General features: G+C 47.0%; 1 protein-coding gene across 1 annotated transcript; it reads left to right on the forward strand.

Annotated features, from left to right (window-relative positions):
- The first annotated feature begins 286 nt into the window (after positions 1-286).
- Positions 287-17,113, forward strand: LOC137310069 (zinc finger protein ZFP2-like). Its single transcript, XM_067978037.1, has 2 exons — positions 287-336; positions 12,531-17,113. The coding sequence occupies exon 2, from the start codon at positions 13,618-13,620 to the stop codon at positions 14,548-14,550; it is 933 nt and encodes a 310-aa protein (XP_067834138.1). The 5' UTR covers positions 287-336; positions 12,531-13,617; the 3' UTR covers positions 14,551-17,113.
- Positions 17,114-21,544: the final 4,431 nt, after the last annotated feature.

The raw sequence follows: 21,544 nt of genomic DNA on the forward strand, positions 1-21,544 counted from the left end.
CGGGACGATCCCCGGGGTTCAGTGTCTGGGGATGGGGCCACAGTGATTAGCCTCCCTCCTGGCCCTGTATGAAATCGGTGGATGTTAAAGGGTTTCCCCAGTGACACAGTTTGAACAATTCAGTGAGAGTGACAATGTGTGAAGAGCAACCCGTCACTCCCAGGGGCTCTGTGTCTGACATCACATGTGGGTGTGTGATCAATGTATTGCAGACCCTGATTGGCTGTTGGACGTGTCAATCAGAGAGCCCACCCACCCTGCCCATTCTCTCCTCCCCTTCCGCAGCTGGTTCACTTCCTGCCAGTGTCTGAAAACCAAGTGAGGAGAGTGGAGAGGGTGAGTGAGGGAACAGGGTTTGTACAGATTGTGTACAATAATATCCAGAGAGTGAAGGAACAGGGTTTGTACAGATTGTGTACAATAATATCCAGAGAGTGAGGGAACAGGGTTTGTACAGATTGTGTACAATAATATCCAGAGAGTGAGGGAACAGGGTTTGTACAGATTGTGTACAATAATATCCAGAGAGTGAGGGGACAGGGTTTGTACAGATTGTGTACAATAATATCCAGAGAGTGAAGGAACAGGGTTTGTACAGATTGTGTACAATAATATCCAGAGAGTGAAGGAACAGGGTTTGTACAGATTGTGTACAATAATATCCAGAGAGTGAGGGGACAGGGTTTGTACAGATTGTGTACAATAATATCCAGAGAGTGAGGGACAGGGTTTGTACAGATTGTGTACAATAATATCCAGAGAGTGAGGGAACAGGGTTTGTACAGATTGTGTACAATAATATCCAGAGAGTGAGGGGACAGGGTTTGTACAGATTGTGTACAATAATATCCAGTGAGTGAGGGAACAGGGTTTGTACAGATTGTGTACAATAATATCCAGAGAGTGAGGGGACAGGGTTTGTACAGATTGTGTACAATAATATCCAGAGAGTGAGGGAACAGGGTTTGTACAGATTGTGTACAATAATATCCAGAGAGTGAGGGACAGGGTTTGTACAGATTGTGTACAATAATATCCAGAGAGTGAAGGGACAGGGTTTGTACAGATTGTGTACAATAATATCCAGAGAGTGAAGGAACAGGGTTTGTACAGATTGTGTACAATAATATCCAGAGAGTGAAGGGACAGGGTTTGTACAGATTGTGTACCATAATATCCAGAGAGTGAAGGGACAGGGTTTGTACAGATTGTGTACAATAATATCCAGAGAGTGAAGGAACAGGGTTTGTACAGATTGTGTACAATAATATCCAGAGAGTGAAGGGACAGGGTTTGTACAGATTGTGTACAATAATATCCAGAGAGTGAAGGAACAGGGTTTGTACAGATTGTGTACAATAATATCCAGAGAGTGAGGGAACAGGGTTTGTACAGATTGTGTACAATAATATCCAGAGAGTGAGGGAACAGGGTTTGTACAGATTGTGTACAATAATATCCAGTGAGTGAAGGGACAGGGTTTGTACAGATTGTGTACAATAATATCCAGAGAGTGAGGGAACAGGGTTTGTACAGATTGTGTACAATAATATCCAGAGAGTGAGGGAACAGGGTTTGTACAGATTGTGTACAATAATATCCAGAGAGTGAGGGAACAGGGTTTGTACAGATTGTGTACAATAATATCCAGAGAGTGAAGGGAACAGGGTTTGTACAGATTGTGTACAATAATATCCAGAGAGTGAAGGGACAGGGTTTGTACAGATTGTGTACAATAATATCCAGAGAGTGAAGGAACAGGGTTTGTACAGATTGTGTACAATAATATCCAGAGAGTGAAGGGAACAGGGTTTGTACAGATTGTGTACAATAATATCCAGAGAGTGAAGGGACAGGGTTTGTACAGATTGTGTACAATAATATCCAGAGAGTGAAGGAACAGGGTTTGTACAGATTGTGTACAATAATATCCAGAGAGTGAAGGGACAGGGTTTGTACAGATTGTGTACAATAATATCCAGAGAGTGAAGGGAACAGGGTTTGTACAGATTGTGTACAATAATATCCAGAGAGTGAAGGAACAGGGTTTGTACAGATTGTGTACAATAATATCCAGAGAGTGAAGGGACAGGGTTTGTACAGATTGTGTACAATAATATCCAGAGAGTGAGGGACAGGGTTTGTACAGATTGTGTACAATAATATCCAGAGAGTGAGGGGACAGGGTTTGTACAGATTGTGTACAATAATATCCAGAGAGTGAAGGGACAGGGTTTGTACAGATTGTGTACAATAATATCCAGAGAGTGAGGGGACAGGGTTTGTACAGATTGTGTACAATAATATCCAGAGAGTGAAGGAACAGGGTTTGTACAGATTGTGTACAATAATATCCAGAGAGTGAAGGGACAGGGTTTGTACAGATTGTGTACAATAATATCCAGAGAGTGAAGGGACAGGGTTTGTACAGATTGTGTACAATAATATCCAGAGAGTGAAGGAACAGGGTTTGTACAGATTGTGTACAATAATATCCAGAGAGTGAGGGAACAGGGTTTGTACAGATTGTGTACAATAATATCCAGAGAGTGAGGGAACAGGGTTTGTACAGATTGTGTACAATAATATCCAGAGAGTGAAGGGACAGGGTTTGTACAGATTGTGTACAATAATATCCAGAGAGTGAGGGAACAGGGTTTGTACAGATTGTGTACAATAATATCCAGAGAGTGAGGGAACAGGGTTTGTACAGATTGTGTACAATAATATCCAGAGAGTGAGGGAACAGGGTTTGTACAGATTGTGTACAATAATATCCAGAGAGTGAAGGGAACAGGGTTTGTACAGATTGTGTACAATAATATCCAGAGAGTGAAGGGAACAGGGTTTGTACAGATTGTGTACAATAATATCCAGAGAGTGAAGGGAACAGGGTTTGTACAGATTGTGTACAATAATATCCAGAGAGTGAAGGGAACAGGGTTTGTACAGATTGTGTACAATAATATCCAGAGAGTGAAGGGAACAGGGTTTGTACAGATTGTGTACAATAATATCCAGAGAGTGAAGGGACAGGGTTTGTACAGATTGTGTACAATAATATCCAGAGAGTGAAGGGACAGGGTTTGTACAGATTGTGTACAATAATATCCAGAGAGTGAGGGAACAGGGTTTGTACAGATTGTGTACAATAATATCCAGAGAGTGAGGGAACAGGGTTTGTACAGATTGTGCACAATAATATCCAGAGAGTGAGGGAACAGGGTTTGTACAGATTGTGTACAATAATATCCAGAGAGTGAAGGGACAGGGTTTGTACAGATTGTGTACAATAATATCCAGAGAGTGAGGGAACAGGGTTTGTACAGATTGTGCACAATAATATCCAGAGAGTGAAGGGACAGGGTTTGTACAGATTGTGTACAATAATATCCAGAGAGTGAGGGAACAGGGTTTGTACAGATTGTGTACAATAATATCCAGAGAGTGAGGGAACAGTGTTTGTACAGATTGTGTACAATAATATCCAGAGAGTGAAGGGACAGGGTTTGTACAGATTGTGGACAATAATATCCAGAGAGTGAGGGAACAGGGTTTGTACAGATTGTGTACAATAATATCCAGAGAGTGAAGGAACAGGGTTTGTACAGATTGTGTACAATAATATCCAGAGAGTGAGGGAACAGGGTTTGTACAGATTGTGTACAATAATATCCAGAGAGTGAGGGAACAGGGTTTGTACAGATTGTGTACAATAATATCCAGAGAGTGAGGGAACAGGGTTTGTACAGATTGTGTACAATAATATCCAGAGAGTGAGTGAACAGGGTTTGTACAGATTGTGTACAATAATATCCAGAGAGTGAGGGAACAGGGTTTGTACAGATTGTGTACAATAATATCCAGAGAGTGAAGGGACAGGGTTTGTACAGATTGTGGACAATAATATCCAGAGAGTGAAGGAACAGGGTTTGTACAGATTGTGTACAATAATATCCAGAGAGTGAGGGAACAGGGTTTGTACAGATTGTGTACAATAATATCCAGAGAGTGAGGGAACAGGGTTTGTACAGATTGTGTACAATAATATCCAGAGAGTGAGGGAACAGGGTTTGTACAGATTGTGTACAATAATATCCAGAGAGTGAGGGACAGGGTTTGTACAGATTGTGTACAATAATATCCAGAGAGTGAGGGAACAGGGTTTGTACAGATTGTGTACAATAATATCCAGAGAGTGAGGGAACAGGGTTTGTACAGATTGTGGACAATAATATCCAGAGAGTGAAGGGAACAGGGTTTGTACAGATTGTGTACAATGATATCCAGAGAGTGAAGGGAACAGGGTTTGTACAGATTGTGTACAATAATATCCAGAGAGTGAAGGAACAGGGTTTGTACAGATTGTGGACAATAATATCCAGAGAGTGAGGGAACAGGGTTTGTACAGATTGTGTACAATAATATCCAGAGAGTGAAGGGACAGGGTTTGTACAGATTGTGTACAATAATATCCAGAGAGTGAAGGGACAGGGTTTGTACAGATTGTGTACAATAATATCCAGAGAGTGAAGGGACAGGGTTTGTACAGATTGTGTACAATAATATCCAGAGAGTGAGGGAACAGGGTTTGTACAGATTGTGTACAATAATATCCAGAGAGTGAAGGGAACAGGGTTTGTACAGATTGTGTACAATAATATCCAGAGAGTGAGGGAACAGGGTTTGTACAAATTGTGTACAATAATATCCAGAGAGTGAAGGGACAGGGTTTGTACAGATTGTGTACAATAATATCCAGAGAGTGAAGGAACAGGGTTTGTACAGATTGTGTACAATAATATCCAGAGAGTGAAGGGACAGGGTTTGTACAGATTGTGTACAATAATATCCAGAGAGTGAAGGGACAGGGTTTGTACAGATTGTGTACAATAATATCCAGAGAGTGAAGGGACAGGGTTTGTACAGATTGTGTACAATAATATCCAGAGAGTGAAGGGACAGGGTTTGTACAGATTGTGTACAATAATATCCAGAGAGTGAAGGGACAGGGTTTGTACAGATTGTGTACAATAATATCCAGAGAGTGAAGGGACAGGGTTTGTACAGATTGCGGACAATAATATCCAGAGAGTGAGGGAACAGGGTTTGTACAGATTGTACATCCCGGCTGTAGTGCTGAAGACTTGTGCTCCAGAACTAGCTGCGCGTCTTGCCAAACTGTTCCAGTACAGCCACAACACTGGCATCTACCCGACAATGTGGAAAATTGCCCAGGTGTGTCCTGTCCACTAAAAGCAGGACAAATCCAATCCGGCCAATTACCGCCCCATCAGTCTACTCTCAATTATCAGCAAATTAATGGAAGCTGTCATCGACAATGCTATCAAGAGGCACTTACTCACCAATAACCTGCTCACCGATGCTCAGTTTGGGTTCCGCCAGGACCACTCGGCTCCAGACCTCATTACAGCCTTGGTCCAAACATGGACAAAAGAGCTGAATTCCAGAGGTGAGGTGAGAGTGACTGCCCTTGACATCAAGGCAGCATTTGACCGAGTGTGGCACCAAGGAGCCCAAGTAAAATTGAAATCAATGGGAATCAGGGGGAAAACTCTCCAGTCGCTGGAGTCACACCTAGCACAAAGGAAGATGGTAGTGGTTGTTGGAGGCCAATCATCTCAGCCCCAGGACATTGCTGCAGGAGTTCCTCAGGGCAGTGTCCTCGGCCCAACCATCTTCAGCTGCTTCATCAATGACCTTCCCTCCATCATAAGGTCAGAAATGGGGATGTTCACTGATGATTGCACAGTGTTCCGTTCCATTCGCAACCCCTCAGATAATGAAGCAGTCCGAGCCCGCATGCAGCAAGACCTGGACAACATCCAGGCTTGGGCTGATAAGTGGCAAGTAACATTCGCGCCAGACAAGTGCCAGGCAATGACCATCTCCAACAAGAGAGATTCGAACCACCTCCCCTTGACATTCAACGGCATTACCATCACCAAATCCCCCACCATCAACATCCTGGGGGTCACCATTGACCAGAAACTTAACTGGACCAGCCACATAACTACTGTGGCTACGAGAGCAGGTCAGTGGCTGGGTATTCTGCAACGAGTGACTCACCTCCTGACTCCCCAAAGCCTTTCCACCATTTACAAGGCACAAGTCAGGAGTGTGATGGAATACTCTCCACTTGCCTGGATGAGTGCAACTCCAACAACACTCAAGAAGCTCGACACCATCCAGGACAAAGCAGCCCGCTTGATTGGCACCCCATCCACCACCCTAAACATTCACTCCCTTCACCACCGGCGCACAGTGGCTGCAGTGTGTACCATCCACAGGATGCACTGCAGCAACTCGCCAAGGCTTCTTCGACAGCACCTCCCAAACCCGCGACCTCTATCACCTAGAAGGACAAGGGCAGCAGGCACATGGGAACAACACCACCTGCACATTCCCCTCCAAGTCACACACCATCCCGACTTGGAAATATATCGCCGTTCCTTCATCGTCGCTGGGTCAAAATCTAGGAACTGCCTCACTAACAGCACTGTGGGAGAACCTTCACCACACGGACTGCAGCGGTTCAAGAAGGCGGCTCACCACCACCTTCTCAAGGGCAATTAGGGATGGGCAATAAATGCCGGCCTCGCCAGCGACGCCCACATCCCATGAACGAATAAAGTCTTCTGGGGAAATAAGAAGGGAACAGAAATGCCCCTTGTGCTGTGAGGATCCAGCTGAGAGGCCTGTTTGTCTGGGGCTGAGTCTTGGATATTGGATGTGTTTATCGGAAGCTGGGATTTGTGCACAGCATTTCCCTTCTGATTTACAGGCTGAGTTTTGTTCATGGGTCATTGCTGATAATCAGACAGTGAGGTGTGATTATCCAGGAGGTGCAGAGTGTCTGAGGATTCTTATAGATTTCCTGTTGTTGAGTGCTGTGTGTGTGGGCAGTGGGTTGTGGTCTGTGGATTGTGTACTGTCAGTGCTGTGTGTGTGGGCAGTGGGTTGTAGTCTGTGGGATTGTGTACAGTCAGTGCTGTGTGTGTGGGCAGTGGGTTGTAGTCTGTGGGATTGTGTACAGTCAGTGCTGTGTGTGTGGGCAGTGGGACTGTGTACAGTCAGTGCTGTGTGTGGGCAGTGGGTTGTAGTCTGTGGGATTGTGTACAGTCAGTGCTGTGTGTGGGCAGTGGGTTGTAGTCTGTGGGATTGTGTACAGTCAGTGCTGTGTGTGTGGGCAGTGGGACTGTGTACAGTCAGTGCTGTGTGTGTGGGCAGTGGGACTGTGTACAGTCAGTGCTGTGTGTGGGCAGTGGGTTGTGGTCTGTGGGATTGTGTACAGTCAGTGCTGTGTGTGGGCAGTGGGTTGTAGTCTGTGGGATTGTGTACAGTCAGTGCTGTGTGTGTGGGCAGTGGGACTGTGTACAGTCAGTGCTGTGTGTGGGCAGTGGGTTGTGGTCTGTGGGATTGTGTACTGTCAGTGCTGTGTGTGGGCAGTGGGTTGTGGTCTGTGGGATTGTGTACAGTCAGTGCTGTGTGTGTGGGCAGTGGGTTGTAGTCTGTGGGATTGTGTACAGTCAGTGCTGTGTGTGTGGGCAGTGGGTTGTAGTCTGTGGGATTGTGTACAGTCAGTGCTGTGTGTGGGCAGTGGGTTGTGGTCTGTGGGATTGTGTACAGTCAGTGCTGTGTGTGGGCAGTGGGTTGTAGTCTGTGGGATTGTGTACAGTCAGTGCTGTGTGTGGGCAGTGGGTTGTGGTCTGTGGGATTGTGTACTGTCAGTGCTGTGTGTGGGCAGTGGGTTGTAGTCTGTGGGATTGTGTACTGTCAGTGCTGTGTGTGGGCAGTGGGTTGTAGTCTGTGGGATTGTGTACAGTCAGTGCTGTGTGTGTGGGCAGTGGGACTGTGTACAGTCAGTGCTGTGTGTGTGGGCAGTGGGACTGTGTACAGTCAGTGCTGTGTGTGGGCAGTGGGTTGTGGTCTGTGGGATTGTGTACTGTCAGTGCTGTGTGTGGGCAGTGGACCTGTGTACTGTCAGTGCTGTGTGTCGGCAGTGGGTTGTGGTCTGTGGGATTGTGTACTGTCAGTGCTGTGTGTCGGCAGTGGGTTGTAGTCTGTGGGATTGTGTACTGTCAGTGCTGTGTGTGGGCAGTGGGTTGTGGTCTGTGGGACTGTGTACAGTCAGTGCTGTGTGTGGGCAGTGGGTTGTGGTCTGTGGGATTGTGTACTGTCAGTGCTGTGTGTGGGCAGTGGGTTGTAGTCTGTGGGATTGTGTACTGTCAGTGCTGTGTGTGGGCAGTGGGTTGTAGTCTGTGGGATTGTGTACAGTCAGTGCTGTGTGTGTGGGCAGTGGGACTGTGTACAGTCAGTGCTGTGTGTGTGGGCAGTGGGACTGTGTACAGTCAGTGCTGTGTGTGGGCAGTGGGTTGTGGTCTGTGGGATTGTGTACTGTCAGTGCTGTGTGTGGGCAGTGGACCTGTGTACTGTCAGTGCTGTGTGTCGGCAGTGGGTTGTGGTCTGTGGGATTGTGTACTGTCAGTGCTGTGTGTCGGCAGTGGGTTGTAGTCTGTGGGATTGTGTACTGTCAGTGCTGTGTGTGGGCAGTGGGTTGTAGTCTGTGGGATTGTGTACTGTCAGTGCTGTGTGTGGGCAGTGGGTTGTAGTCTGTGGGATTGTGTACAGTCAGTGCTGTGTGTGGGCAGTGGGTTGTGGTCTGTGGGATTGTGTACTGTCAGTGCTGTGTGTGTGGGCAGTGGGTTGTAGTCTGTGGGATTGTGTACAGTCAGTGCTGTGTGTGGGCAGTGGGTTGTGGTCTGTGGGATTGTGTACTGTCAGTGCTGTGTGTGGGCAGTGGACCTGTGTACTGTCAGTGCTGTGTGTCGGCAGTGGGTTGTGGTCTGTGGGATTGTGTACTGTCAGTGCTGTGTGTGGGCAGTGGGTTGTGGTCTGTGGGATTGTGTACTGTCAGTGCTGTGTGTGTGGGCAGTGGGTTGTGGTCTGTGGGATTGTGTACTGTCAGTGCTGTGTGTGGGCAGTGGGTTGTAGTCTGTGGGATTGTGTACAGTCAGTGCTGTGTGTGGGCAGTGGGTTGTGGTCTGTGGGACTGTGTACAGTCAGTGCTGTGTGTGGGCAGTGGGTTGTGGTCTGTGGGATTGTGTACAGTCAGTGCTGTGTGTGGGCAGTGGGTTGTGGTTTGTGGGATTGTGTACAGTCAGTGCTGTCTGTGGGCAGTGGACCTGTGTACAGTCAGTGCTGTGTGTGTGGGCAGTGGGTTGTGGTCAGTGCTGTGTGTGTGGGCAGTGGGTTGTGGTCTGTGGGATTGTGTACTGTCAGTGCTGTGTGTGGGCAGTGGGTTGTGGTCTGTGGGATTGTGTACTGTCAGTGCTGTGTGTGGGCAGTGGGTTGTCGTCTGTGGGATTGTGTACAGTCAGTGCTGTGTGTGGTCAGTGGACCTGTGTACAGTCAGTGCTGTGTGTGTGGGCAGTGGGTTGTGGTCAGTGCTGTGTGTGTGGGCAGTGGGTTGTGGTCAGTGGACCTGTGTACAGTCAGTGCTGTGTGTGTGGGCAGTGGGTTGTGGTCAGTGCTGTGTGTGGGCAGTGGGTTGTGGTCAGTGCTGTGTGTGGGCAGTGGGTCGTAGTCTGTGGGATTGTGTACTGTCAGTGCTGTGTGTGGGCAGTGGGTTGTAGTCTGTGGGATTGTGTACTGTCAGTGCTGTGTGTGGGCAGTGGGTTGTGGTCAGTGCTGTGTGTGTGGGCAGTGGGTTGTGGTCAGTGGACCTGTGTACAGTCAGTGCTGTGTGTGGGCAGTGGGTTGTGGTCAGTGGACCTGTGTACAGTCAGTGCTGTGTGTGGGCAGTGGGTTGTGGTCAGTGGACCTGTGTACTGTTACGTGTTGTTGTCCACTTTCTTCGAATTCACGCTGTTTAAACACTAATATTCTCATATGGTTGTAGTATTTTTATCTATGAATTTCTTGGTGTTCGCCTTTTTAATTCTCCCACTGTAAATGAAGGGTTAAACCCAGGAGTGTGTCTCAGCCTCACTGTGTGGGGTGTATTGTTGGTTAGTCAGAGGGAAATTCTGCTTCTTCACCACTCTGTGTGTTTGACGGGCTTCTCTGTGTGAATTCAACACAGTCATTTCAGTTCTGCTGAATTGCTTTGACCCATTCGAATTCCCAGCGCTTCAGCCTGAGCTGGTGATCTTTTGGTGGGTTTAGAATTATATATCCACCAATAGCTTCTCCTCCATCGTCCAGCTGGGTGGGACTGCGCTCACCTGGTTCCATTCTTATCTATCCAGTCGTAGCCAGAGAATCACCTGCAATGGCTTCTCTTCCCACTCCCGCACCGTTACCTCTGGAGTCCCCCAAGGATCGATCCTTCGTCCCCTCCTATTTCTCATCTACACGCTGCCCCTCGGTGACATCATCCTAAAACACAATGTCAGGTTCCACATGTACACTGACGACCCCCAGCTCGACCTCACCACCACCTCCCTCGACCCCTCCACTCTCTCTCATTGGTCACATTGTTTGCCCGACATCCAGGACTGGAGCAGCAAAAATTTCCTCCAATTAAATATTGGGGAGACTGAAGTCATTGTCTTCGGTCCCCACCACAAACTCCGTTCCCCAGACCCCCGACTCCATCCCTCTCCCTGGCCACTGTCTGAGGCTGAACCAGACCGTTCGCAACCTTGGGGTCCTATTTGACCCTGAGATGAGCTTCTGACCCCATATCCGCTCCATCACCAAGACCGCCTACTTCCCCCTCCGTAACATCGCCCGTCTCCACCCCTCCCTCAGCTCATCTGCTGCTGAAACCCTCATCCGTGCCTTTGTTACCTCCAGACTAGACTATTCCAATGCTCTCCTGGCCGGCCTCCCATCTTCCACCCTCCATAAACTTGAGTTCATCCAAAACTCTGCTCCCGTATCCTAACTCACACCAAGTCCCGTTCTCCCATCACCCCCTGTGCTCGCTGACCTACACTGGCTCCTGGGAATGCCTCGATTTTAAAATTCTCATCCTTGTTTACAAATCCCTCCATGGCCCTCGCCCCCTCCCTATCTCTGTAACCTCCTCCAGCCCTACAACCCTCCGAGATCTCTGCGCTCCTCCAATTCTTGCCTCTTGCGCATCCCCGATTTTAATCGCTCCACCATTGGCGGCCGTGCCTTCAGCTGCCTCGGCCCTAAGCTCTGGAATTCCCTCCCTAAAACTCTCCGCCTCTCTCTCCTCCTTTAAGATGCTCCTTAAAACCTTCCTCTTTGACCAAACTTTTAGTCACCAGCCCGAATATCTCCTTATGTGGCTTGGTGTGAAATTTTGTTTGATAATCGCTCCTGTGAAGCACCTTGGGATGTTTTACTGTGCTATATCAATGCAGGTTGTTGTTGTTCCTGAACAGCTCAGTGCCCGGGGTCCCTGATTCAGGATTACATTGAGCTTCGTCTGTTTAAATCTAATGTTCGTGTTTCAGGTTTTGCAGCCAGCTGCCGCAGAGGTCGATGCCACAGTTCACCCTGACCCACAGGAGAGAGGGGTCAGTTCACCCTGTCCCACGGTGGAGAGGGGTCAGTTCACCCTGTCCCACGGTGGAGAGGGGTCAGTTCACCCTGTCCCACGGTGGAGAGGGGTCAGTTCACCCTGACCCACAGGAGAGAGGGGTCAGTTCACCCTGACCCACAGGAGAGAGGGGTCAGTTCACCCTGACCCACAGGAGAGAGGGGTCAGTTCACCCTGACCCACAGGAGAGAGGGGTCAGTTCACCCTGACCCACAGGAGAGAGGGGTCAGTTCACCCTGTCCCACGGTAGAGAGGGGTCAGTTCACCCTGTCCCACGGTAGAGAGGGGTCAGTTCACCCTGACCCACGGTAGAGGGGGGGTCAGTTCACCCTGTCCCACGGTAGAGAGGGGTCAGTTCACCCTGTCCCACGGTAGAGAGGGGTCAGTTCACCCTGACCCACGGTAGAGGGGGGGTCAGTTCACCCTGTCCCACGGTAGAGAGGGGTCAGTTCTCAGTGGTGAGGTTGTGCTTTAAAGTTGATATTTCGGAAGAAGGTGAGTGACATCTTATTTTATGTAAAGAAATCTATGACTCGCTGTTTTGTATTGTTTCCTGATCATTCAGCTGTCGTGTGTAAATTGAAGTAGTTTGTTGGTTGTGGGCTGAGTCTCGGTTAAGACTGGATGTTCAGTTGGTCTGTTGAAGAGAGGCTAATTCACACAGTGGCCCGAGATACGTTCCAGTCAGGGATCTCTGTTACCACCCCTGGATCTCACAGTCATCTACCTACATTGACCAAGGAATAGGGACACTGTGGATCGCAGGAGGTGCAAAGTCCACTCATGGGCAAGTCTGGTGACCCTAAACCCAGGAAAATACCTAGTGTAAAGAGCCAGAAAGTGGTCAGGTGTTCAGTGAGGGCTGCACGATGCCCACTAGAGTTCAATAACCTACTGACCCTCAGTGTGGAACAGTCTCCTAGTGTCGGGTCAGCACCTTCACAGCAATCGAGAGAATTAGAGGAAAAAACATTTCTTTATCGTTTTACAGAAGAATCGTCCTGTATTAAAGCAGAGGATAGACATCGAAGATAAATCCCGACCTGCGCCCAAGGGGGTCCCGACCTGCGCCCAAGGAGGTCCCGACCTGCGCCCAAGGGGGTCCCGACCTGCGGCCAAGGGGGTCCCGACCTGCGGCCAAGGGGGTCCCGACCTGCGCCCAAGGAGGTCCCGACCTGCGCCCAAGGGGGTCCCGACCTGCGCCCAAGGGGGTCCCGACCTGCGGCCAAGGAGGTCCCGACCTGCGCCCAAGGAGTTCCCGACCTGCGGCCAAGGAGGTCCCGACCTGCGCCCAAGGAGTTCCCGACCTGCGGCCAAGGAGGTCCCGACCTGCGCCCAAGGAGTTCCCGACCTGCGGCCAAGGAGGTCCCGACCTGCGGCCAAGGAGTTCCCGACCTGCGGCCAAGGAGGTCCCGACCTGCGGCCAAGGAGTTCCCGACCTGCGGCCAAGGAGTTCCCGACCTGCGGCCAAGGAGGTCCCGACCTGCGGCCAAGGAGGTCCCGACATTAACGCAAGGGACGATTCCACAGTAAAACCATCTCCAGTAATCCAATCGATCCGGAGAACTTTGATACATCATCAGAAGTGACACTGACCAGTGTCCAGCATCCCATCAGGACCAGCCTTTCCCAAGGTTCGGCTGTGGGAGATCGGTCAGTCCGGGGGGGGTGGAGGGACCTGTAACGGGAAGAAGTCTCTCGGGTTCCACAAGCAGTGGTTTTAACACTGATATCAACGCTCCTGAAACACTGGACCATCCAGTGAGGTGAGAGGTCATTCAGGGTGAGAGGTGTGAGGAACACTTTGCAGGGTCAACAATCATTGGACCTTCTGATGGACACATCCTCCCAGGTGAGAGGTCGTTCAGGGCGAGGGGCGTGAGGAGATCCTCAATCACTCATCGAGCCTCATGAACCACTGACACATTCTTACAGGTGAGAGGCTGCTCCAGAGTGAGGCGTGTGAGAAGAGCTTCACCTAGTCATTAGACCCTCTGATCCACAGGTGCGTCCAGGTACAGGGTGCGTGACAAAGCCTTAGCGCAGCCATTGCTTCTCCTGTAACACAGGGCAGGTGCATGGGAGAGAATCCATTCAAGTGTGAGGTGTGTGACAAGGCCTTCAAACAGTCATGGGTCCTCCTACAACACCAGCGCACCCACACAGGTGAGAGGCCTTTCAAGTGTGAGGTGTGCGGCAGGGCCTTCAAGCAATCGTGGGTGCTCCTACAACACCAGCGCACCCACACAGGTGAGAGGCCGTTCAAGTGTGAGGTGTGTGACAAGGCTTTTGCACAGTTGTCGACCCTAGTGAACCACCGGCTCATTCACACAGGTGAGAGGCCTTTCACGTGCGAGGTGTGTGACAGAAGTTTCACTCGGTTATCAGGTTTCCTGAGACACCAGCGCACCCACAGGGATAAGAAACCATTCCGGTCCCAGGTTTGTGACAAAGCCTTCACTCAATCGTCTGATCTCCGGCAACACCAGGGCATTCAGGCAGATGGAAAACCGTTCCGGTGTGAGATTTGCCATAAAGCTTTCACACAGTCATCGAGTCTCTTGGAACACCAGAGGACCCACACAGGGGAGAGACCCTTCAGGTGTGAGGTTTGTAACAAAGCTTTCACAAAGTCATCAAACCTCCTGGAACACCAGCGGACCCACACAGGGGAGAGACCCTTCAGGTGTGAGGTTTGTGAGCGAGACTTCACCTATTCATCCACTCTCCTGGTCCACCAGAGGACCCACACAGGGGAGAGACCCTTCAGGTGTGAGGTTTGTGACCGAGCTTTCTCACAGTCGTCAGACCTTCTACATCATAGACGGACCCACACAGGAGAGAAACCCTTCAAGTGTGAGGTTTGTGACAAGGCTTTCTTAAAGTCATCAACCCTCTTGAGACACCAGCGCGTCCACACTGGGGAGAAACCCTTCAGGTGTGAGGTTTGTAACAAGACCTTCACACTGTCCTCGAGCCTCCTCAGGCACCAGCGCGCCCACACGGGATAGAAATCCTTACAGAGTGACATCTCTCAGGACAGTCTCTCCTCCTCCTCCTCCCAGTGTGACATCTCCCAGAACAGTCTCACCATCTCCTCCCTCCCAGTGTGACATCTCCCAGAACAGTCTCACCTCCTCCTCCTCCTCCCAGAGTGACATCTCCCAGAACAGTCTCACCACCTCCTCCTCCCAGTGTGACATCTCCCAGAACAGTCTCACCATCTCCTCCTCCCAGTGTGACATCTCCCAGAACAGTCTCACCTCCTCCTCCTCCTCCCAGTGTGACATCTCCCAGAACAGTCTCACCTCCTCCTCCTCCTCCCAGTGTGACATCTCCCAGAACAGTCTCACCTCCTCCTCCTCCTCCCAGTGTGACATCTCCCAGAACAGTCTCACCACCTCCTCCTCCTCCCAGTGTGACATCTCCCAGAACAGTCTCACCTCCTCCTCCTCCTCCCAGTGTGACATCTCCCAGAACAGTCTCACCTCCTCCTCCTCCTCCCAGTGTGACATCTCCCAGAACAGTCTCACCACCTCCTCCTCCTCCCAGTGTGACATCTCCCAGAACAGTCTCACCACCTCCTCCTCCTCCCTCCCAGTGTGACATCTCCCAGAACAGTCTCACCACCTCCTCCTCCTCCTCCTCCTCCCAATGTGACATCTCCCAGAACAGTCTCACCTCCTCCTCCTCCTCCCAGTGTGACATCTCCCAGAACAGTCTCACCTCCTCCTCCTCCTCCCAGTGTGACATCTCCCAGAACAGTCTCATCTCCTCCTCCTCCTCCCAGTGTGACATCTCCCAGAACAGTCTCACCTCCTCCTCCTCCTCCCAGTGTGACATCTCCCAGAACAGTCTCACCACCTCCTCCTCCTCCTCCTCCTCCTCCCAATGTGACATCTCCCAGAACAGTCTCACCTCCTCCTCCTCCTCCCAGTGTGACATCTCCCAGAACAGTCTCACCTCCTCCTCCTCCCAGTGTGACATCTCCCAGAACAGTCTCACCACCTCCTCCTCCTCCCAGTGTGACATCTCCCAGAACAGTCTCACCTCCTCCTCCTCCCAGTGTGACATCTCCCAGAACAGTATCACCTCCTCGCTACGTAAAAAAATGTTTCCTCATCTCCCCTCTGGTTCTTTTGCCGATCACCTTAAATCTGTGTCCTTTGGTTACTGACCCTTCCACCACTGGAAACAGTTTCTCCTTATTCACTCTATCAAAACCCTTCATGATTTTGAACATCTCTATTAAATCTCCCCTTAACCTTCTCTGTTCTAAGGAGAACAATCCCAGCTTCTCCAGTCTCTCCACATAACTGAAGTCCCTCATCTCTGGAACCATTCTAGTAAATCTCCTCTGCACCCTCTCTAAGGCCTTGACATCCTTCCTAAAGTGCGGTGCCCAGAATTGGACACAATACTCCAGCTGAGGCCTAACCAGTGATTTATAAAGGTTTAGTATAACTTCCTTGCTTTTGCATTCCATGCCTCTATTTATAAAGCCCAGGATCCCATATGCTTTTTTAACAGCCTTCTCAACTGTCCTACCACCTTCAATGATTTGTGTACATACACCCCCAGGTCTCTCTGTTCCTGCACCCCCTTTAAAATTGTACTATTTAGTTTCTATTGCCTCTCCTCATTCTTCCCACCAAAATATATCACTTCACACTTCTCTGTGTTAAATTTCATCTGCCATGTGTCTGCCCATTTCACCAGTCTGTCTGTGTCCTCCTGAACTCTGTTACTATCCTCCACATTGTTTACTACATTTCCGAGTTTTGTGTCATCTGCAAATTTTGAAATTATACCCTCTATACCCAAGTCCAGATCATTAATATATCTCAAAAAGAGCAGTGGTCCTAATACCAACCTGTATCATGTATTTCTGAATATGAATTTGTGGCTCGGCTGATACTCTGTGATTTTTAAATCGAGCCATGTCTGCTGTTTCTGAAAACATTCCTTCATGTGATGTGGGATTAAATACTCAGCACCAACACTTTTGAGGGAATATTGAGGTTTGAAGAGGGTGGCTGATTTTGTTTGTATTCAGGGCTGTCGACAGATCCCCCATCAGGTTGAGATTGTTTGACTAATAACTCACGGCAATCTTTGCACGTTTCTGAGTGTGAGGAGTTTGAGCTTTCCCTGTACTGGCTCACCCATCAGGGAGTATACTCTGGGAAAATAACCTGCTCAAGATTAACACCTGTGATACAGCGGGTGTGCTTTGACCAAGAAGAAGGGCGTTCTTCAAAAAACCTAGCCGCAACTTCCGAGCAAATGAAGACCATACCTGGAAGAGCAGCTCTCGTCTCCTGAGATCACTCATTCTAACAGGACTTCGATAGAATGGTGGTGAGCTGAACTCCATCCAATGCACTGATTATGTTCTAATCATCCATGATTCAGTTAAAGGACTCCAAGAATGTTGAAACCCTTTGTTATTTGGGTTTCAAAAAATAGTTTGAAGTATTGATATAAGTTAAATACAGTGTTATTATTCACCTGATGATTGCTCTTGCTTCTGTATAAATGTACATTCCGGCAATAAATCTCATTTATTAACTTTAGCCTAAACTATATGCTCTATTAACATGGTGTTTTTCCACCGATGGAAATGATCAGAACCGTGTGATTGGCCTCTGTATGTGTTTGATTAAAACGGTTTGGTAAAGTGTAATTGTTCCCTGTGACCATGCTAATCCCCCTCTGCCCACCCGTGAGGTCTACCAGTTTTAGTCAGTGGGAGGTGTGGACCTGCCCATAGGAACTGTCTGGTTTTGATGGAGAAAGCTCAGGAAACAACGTTGGTTCGCAGGGCAGGAGGCCCGAACCTCCTTCGGTTGCTGGTAATCAACTTTACCGAATGATAACTCATATTTCATTTCAGTTTTTATATCTCTTGCACAGACACTGCCCAAGTCACAGCAGGAAAGGGGTGAGGAAAGGGGTCACCTTTAGCTGTTTCTCATGCTGACATCAGATCACCCCCTGAACTATTCCTGAGGTCGTCGGACTTACAGCCGCCACGGTCTTCCTGTCCAAGGACAGATTGGATAGTTGCAGGCTCCTGGGGTGGAGCCACACCCAGAGGGAGTGGACATCAGACAATCCCATGCAGGCTGACAGCCATTCGCTGACCTTTCATTTCAAGGGGACAATTGGACAATTAACACGAAAGTGTAACTTCCATTCAACCCATAATTTAACCCCTGGATTCCTTCCATTTACCCCATAATTTAACCCCTTGAATTCCTTCCATTTTCCCCATAATTTAACCCCTGAATTCTTTCCATTCACCCCATAATTTAACCCCTTGAATTCCTTCCATTCACCCCATAATTTAACCCCTGGATTCCTTCCATTTACCCCATAATTTAACCCCTTGAATTCCTTCCATTTTCCCCATAATTTAACCCCTGAATTCTTTCCATTCACCCCATAATTTAACCCCTTGAATTCCTTCCATTTACCCCATAATTGAATCCCTTGAATTCCTTCCATTTTCCCCATAATTTAACCCCTGAATTCTTTCCATTTAACCCATAATTTAACACCTGGATTCCGAACATTTACTCCATAATTTAACCCCTTGAATTCCTTCCATTCACCCCATAATTTAACCCCTGAATTCTTTCCATTCACCCCATAATTTAACCCCTTGAATTCTTTCCATTCACCCCATAATTTAACCCCTTGAATTCCTTCCATTTACCCCATAATTTAACCCCTGAATTCTTTCCATTCACCCCATAATTTAACCCCTTGAATTCTTTCCATTCACCCCATAATTTAACCCCTTGAATTCCTTCCATTTACACCACAATTTAACCCCTTGAATTCCTTCCATTTTCCCCATAATTTAACCCCTGAATTCTTTCCATTTAACCCATAATTTAACCCCTGGATTCCTAACATTTACTCCATAATTTAACCCCTTGAATTCCTTCCATTTTCCCCATAATTTCACCCCTGAATTCCTTCCATTTACCCCATAATTTAACCCCTTGAATTCCTTCCATTTACCCCATAATTTAACCCCTTGAATTCTTTCCATTTTCCCCATAATTTAAACCCTGAATTCTTTCCATTTAACCCCTGGATTCCTAACATTTACTCCATAATTTAACCCCTTGAATTCCTTCCATTTTCCCCATAATTTAACCCCTGAATTCTTTCCATTCACCCCATAATTTAACCCCTTGAATTCCTTCCATTTACCCCATAATTTAACCCCTTGAATTCCTTCCATTTTCCCCATAATTTAACCCCTGAATTCTTTCCATTTAACCCATAATTTAACACCTGGATTCCGAACATTTACTCCATAATTTAACCCCTTGAACTCCTTCCATTTTCCCCATAATTTCACCCCTGAATTCCTTCCATTTACCCCATAATTTAACCCCTTGAATTCCTTCCATTTACCCCATAATTTAACCCCTTGAATTCCTTCCATTTACCCCATAATTTAACCGCTTGAATTCCTTCCATTTTCCCCATAATTTAACCCCTGAATTCTTTCCATTCACCCCATTATTTAACCCCTTGAATTCCTTCCATTTACCCCATAATTTAACCCCTTGAATTCCTTCCATTCACCCCATAATTTAATCCCTGAATTCTTTCCATTCACCCCATAATTTAACCCCTTGAATTCTTTCCATTCACCCCATAATTTAACCCCTTGAATTCCTTCCATTTACCCCATAATTTAACCCCTGAATTCTTTCCATTCACCCCATAATTTAACCCCTTGAATTCTTTCCATTCACCCCATAATTTAACCCCTTGAATTTCTTCCATTTACACCAAAATTTAACCCATTGAATTCCTTCCATTTAACCCATAATTTAACCCCTGAATTCTTTCCATTTAACCCATAATTTAACCCCTGGATTCCTAACATTGACTCCATAATTTAACCCCTTGAATTCCTTCCATTTTCCCCATAATTTCACCCCTGAATTCCTTCCATTTACCCCATAATTTAACCCCTTGAATTCCTTCCATTTCCCCATAATTTAACCCCTGAATTCTTTCCATTCACCCCATAATTTAACCGCTTGAATTCCTTCCATTTACCCCATAATTTAACCCCTTGAATTCCTTCCATTTTCCCCATAATTTAAACCCTGAATTCTTTCCATTTAACCCCTGGATTCCTAACATTTACTCCATAATTTAACCCCTTGAATTCCTTCCATTTTCCCCATAATTTAACCCCTGAATTCTTTCCATTCACCCCATAATTTAACCCCTTGAATTCCTTCCATTAACCCCATAATTTAACCCCTTGAATTCCTTCCATTTTCCCCATAATTTAACCCCTGAATTCTTTCCATTTAACCCATAATTTAACCCCTGGATTCCTAACATTTACTCCATAATTTAACCCCTTGAATTCCTTCCATTTTCCCCATAATTTAACCCCTGAATTCTTTCCATTCACCCCATAATTTAACCCCTTGAATTCCTTCCATTTACCCCATAATTTAACCCCTTTAATTCCTTCCATTTTCCCCATAATTTAACCCCTGAATTCTTTCCATTTAACCCATAATTTAACACCTGGATTCCTAACATTTACTCCATAATTTAACCCCTTGAATTCCTTCCATTTTCCCCATAATTTCACCCCTGAATTCCTTCCATTTACCCTATAATTTAACCCCTTGAATTCCTTCCATTTACCCCATAATTTAACCCCTTGAATTCCTTCAATTTACCCTATAATTTAACCGCTTGAATTCCTTCCATTTTCCCCATAATTTAACCCCTGAATTCTTTCCATTCACCCCATAATTTAACCCCTTGAATTCCTTCCATTTACCCCATAATTTAACCCCTTGAATTCCTTCCATTTTCCCCATAATTTAAACCCTGAATTCTTTCCATTCACCCCATAATTTAACCCCTTGAATTCTTTCCATTCACCCCATAATTTAACCCCTTGAAATCCGTCCATTTACCCCATAATTTAACCCCTGAATTCTTTCCATTCACCCCATAATTTAACCCCTTTAAATCTTTCCATTCACCCCATAATTTAACCCCTTGAATTCCTTCCATTTACACCATAATTTAACCCCTTGAATTCCTTCCATTTTCCCCATAATTTAACCCCTGAATTCTTTCCATTCACCCCATAATTTAACCCCTTGAATTCTTTCCATTCACCCCATAATTTAACCCCTTGAATTCCTTCCATTTACCCCATAATTTAACCCCTTGAATTCCTTCCATTTTCCCCATAATTTAACCCCTGAATTCTTTCCATTTAACCCATAATTTAACCCCTGGATTCCTAACATTTACTCCATAATTTAACCCCTTGAATTCCTTCCATTTTCCCCATAATTTCACCCCTGAATTCCTTCCATTTACCCCATAATTTAACCCCTTGAATTCCTTCCATTTACCCCATAATTTAACCCCTTGAATTCCTTCCATTTACCCCATAATTTAACCCCTTGAATTCCTTCCATTTTCCCCATAATTTAACCCCTGAATTCTTTCCATTCACCCCATAATTTAACCCCTTGAATTCCTTCCATTTACCCCATAATTTAACCCCTTGAATTCCTTCCATTTACCCCATAATTTAACCCCTTGAATTCCTTCCATTTTCCCCATAATTTAACCCCTTAAATTCTTTCCATTCACCCCATAATTTAACCCCTTGAATTCCTTCCATTTACCCCATAATTTAACCCCTTGAATTCCTTCCATTCTCCCCATAATTTAACCCCTGAATTCTTTCCATTTAACCCATAATTTAACCCCTGGATTCCTAACATTTACTCCATAATTTAACCCCTTGAATTCCTTCCATTTTCCCCATAATTTCACCCCTGAATTCCTTCCATTTACCCCATAATTTAACCCCTTGAATTCCTTCCATTTACCCCATAATTTAACCCCTTGAATTTCTTCCATTTTCCCCATAATTTAACCCCTGAATTCTTTCCATTCACCCCATAATTTAACCCCTTGAAT

Source organism: Heptranchias perlo, unplaced genomic scaffold (assembly GCF_035084215.1).
Source record: "Heptranchias perlo isolate sHepPer1 unplaced genomic scaffold, sHepPer1.hap1 HAP1_SCAFFOLD_210, whole genome shotgun sequence".
Classification (NCBI taxonomy): Eukaryota; Metazoa; Chordata; class Chondrichthyes; order Hexanchiformes; family Hexanchidae; genus Heptranchias; species Heptranchias perlo.

Coding starts and splice junctions, on each gene's coding strand:
- LOC137310069 (XM_067978037.1), top strand. CDS start 13,618: ATGGGAGAGAATCCATTCAAGTGTGAGGTGTGTGACAAGGCCTTCAAA.